Source organism: Aptenodytes forsteri, unplaced genomic scaffold, assembly GCF_000699145.1.
Source record: "Aptenodytes forsteri isolate BGI_AS27 unplaced genomic scaffold, ASM69914v1 Scaffold1794, whole genome shotgun sequence".
Lineage (NCBI taxonomy): Eukaryota > Metazoa > Chordata > Aves > Sphenisciformes > Spheniscidae > Aptenodytes > Aptenodytes forsteri.
In genome coordinates this window covers 1-392 of record NW_008795084.1, presented here as the reverse complement: position 1 = coordinate 392, position 392 = coordinate 1, and the positions used below count along the sequence as shown (strand labels likewise).

The following is a 392-nucleotide window of genomic DNA, read 5'->3' as shown; positions in this document are numbered from 1 at the left end:
GAGATCACCAGCGCCTTGTTGGCCAACCTCAACCAGCAACGGGTGGAGGGGAAGCTCTGCGACATCTCCATCCACGTGCAGGGCCGGGTTTTCCGCGCCCACCGCGCCGTCTTGGCCGCTTCCTCGCCCTACTTCCACGACCAGGTCCTGCTGAAGAACATGACCTCCATCGTCCTGCCCAGCGTCATGGACCCCGGCGCCTTCGAGACCGTCTTGGGGTCGGCCTACACCGGCCGCCTCTCCATGGCCCCCGAGGAGATCGTCAACTTCTTGACGGTGGGGAGCGTCCTCCAGATGTGGCACATCGTGGACAAGTGTACCGAGCTCCTCAAGGAAGGCCGGGCCGCCCCGGCGCCGCCGGGACCTTCCTCCTCCTCCTCCTCTTCCTCCTC

General features: G+C 65.8%; 1 protein-coding gene across 1 annotated transcript; it reads left to right on the top strand.

The window, feature by feature from the left end:
* Positions 1 to 3: 3 nt before the first annotated feature.
* Positions 4 to 372, top strand: LOC109279402 (zinc finger and BTB domain-containing protein 22-like; the record flags this gene model as incomplete). Its single annotated transcript, XM_019471461.1, has 1 exon — positions 4 to 372. A coding segment is annotated over one exon (369 nt), but the record flags the coding sequence as incomplete, so codon positions are not given.
* Between the last annotated feature and the right edge of the window lie 20 nt (positions 373 to 392).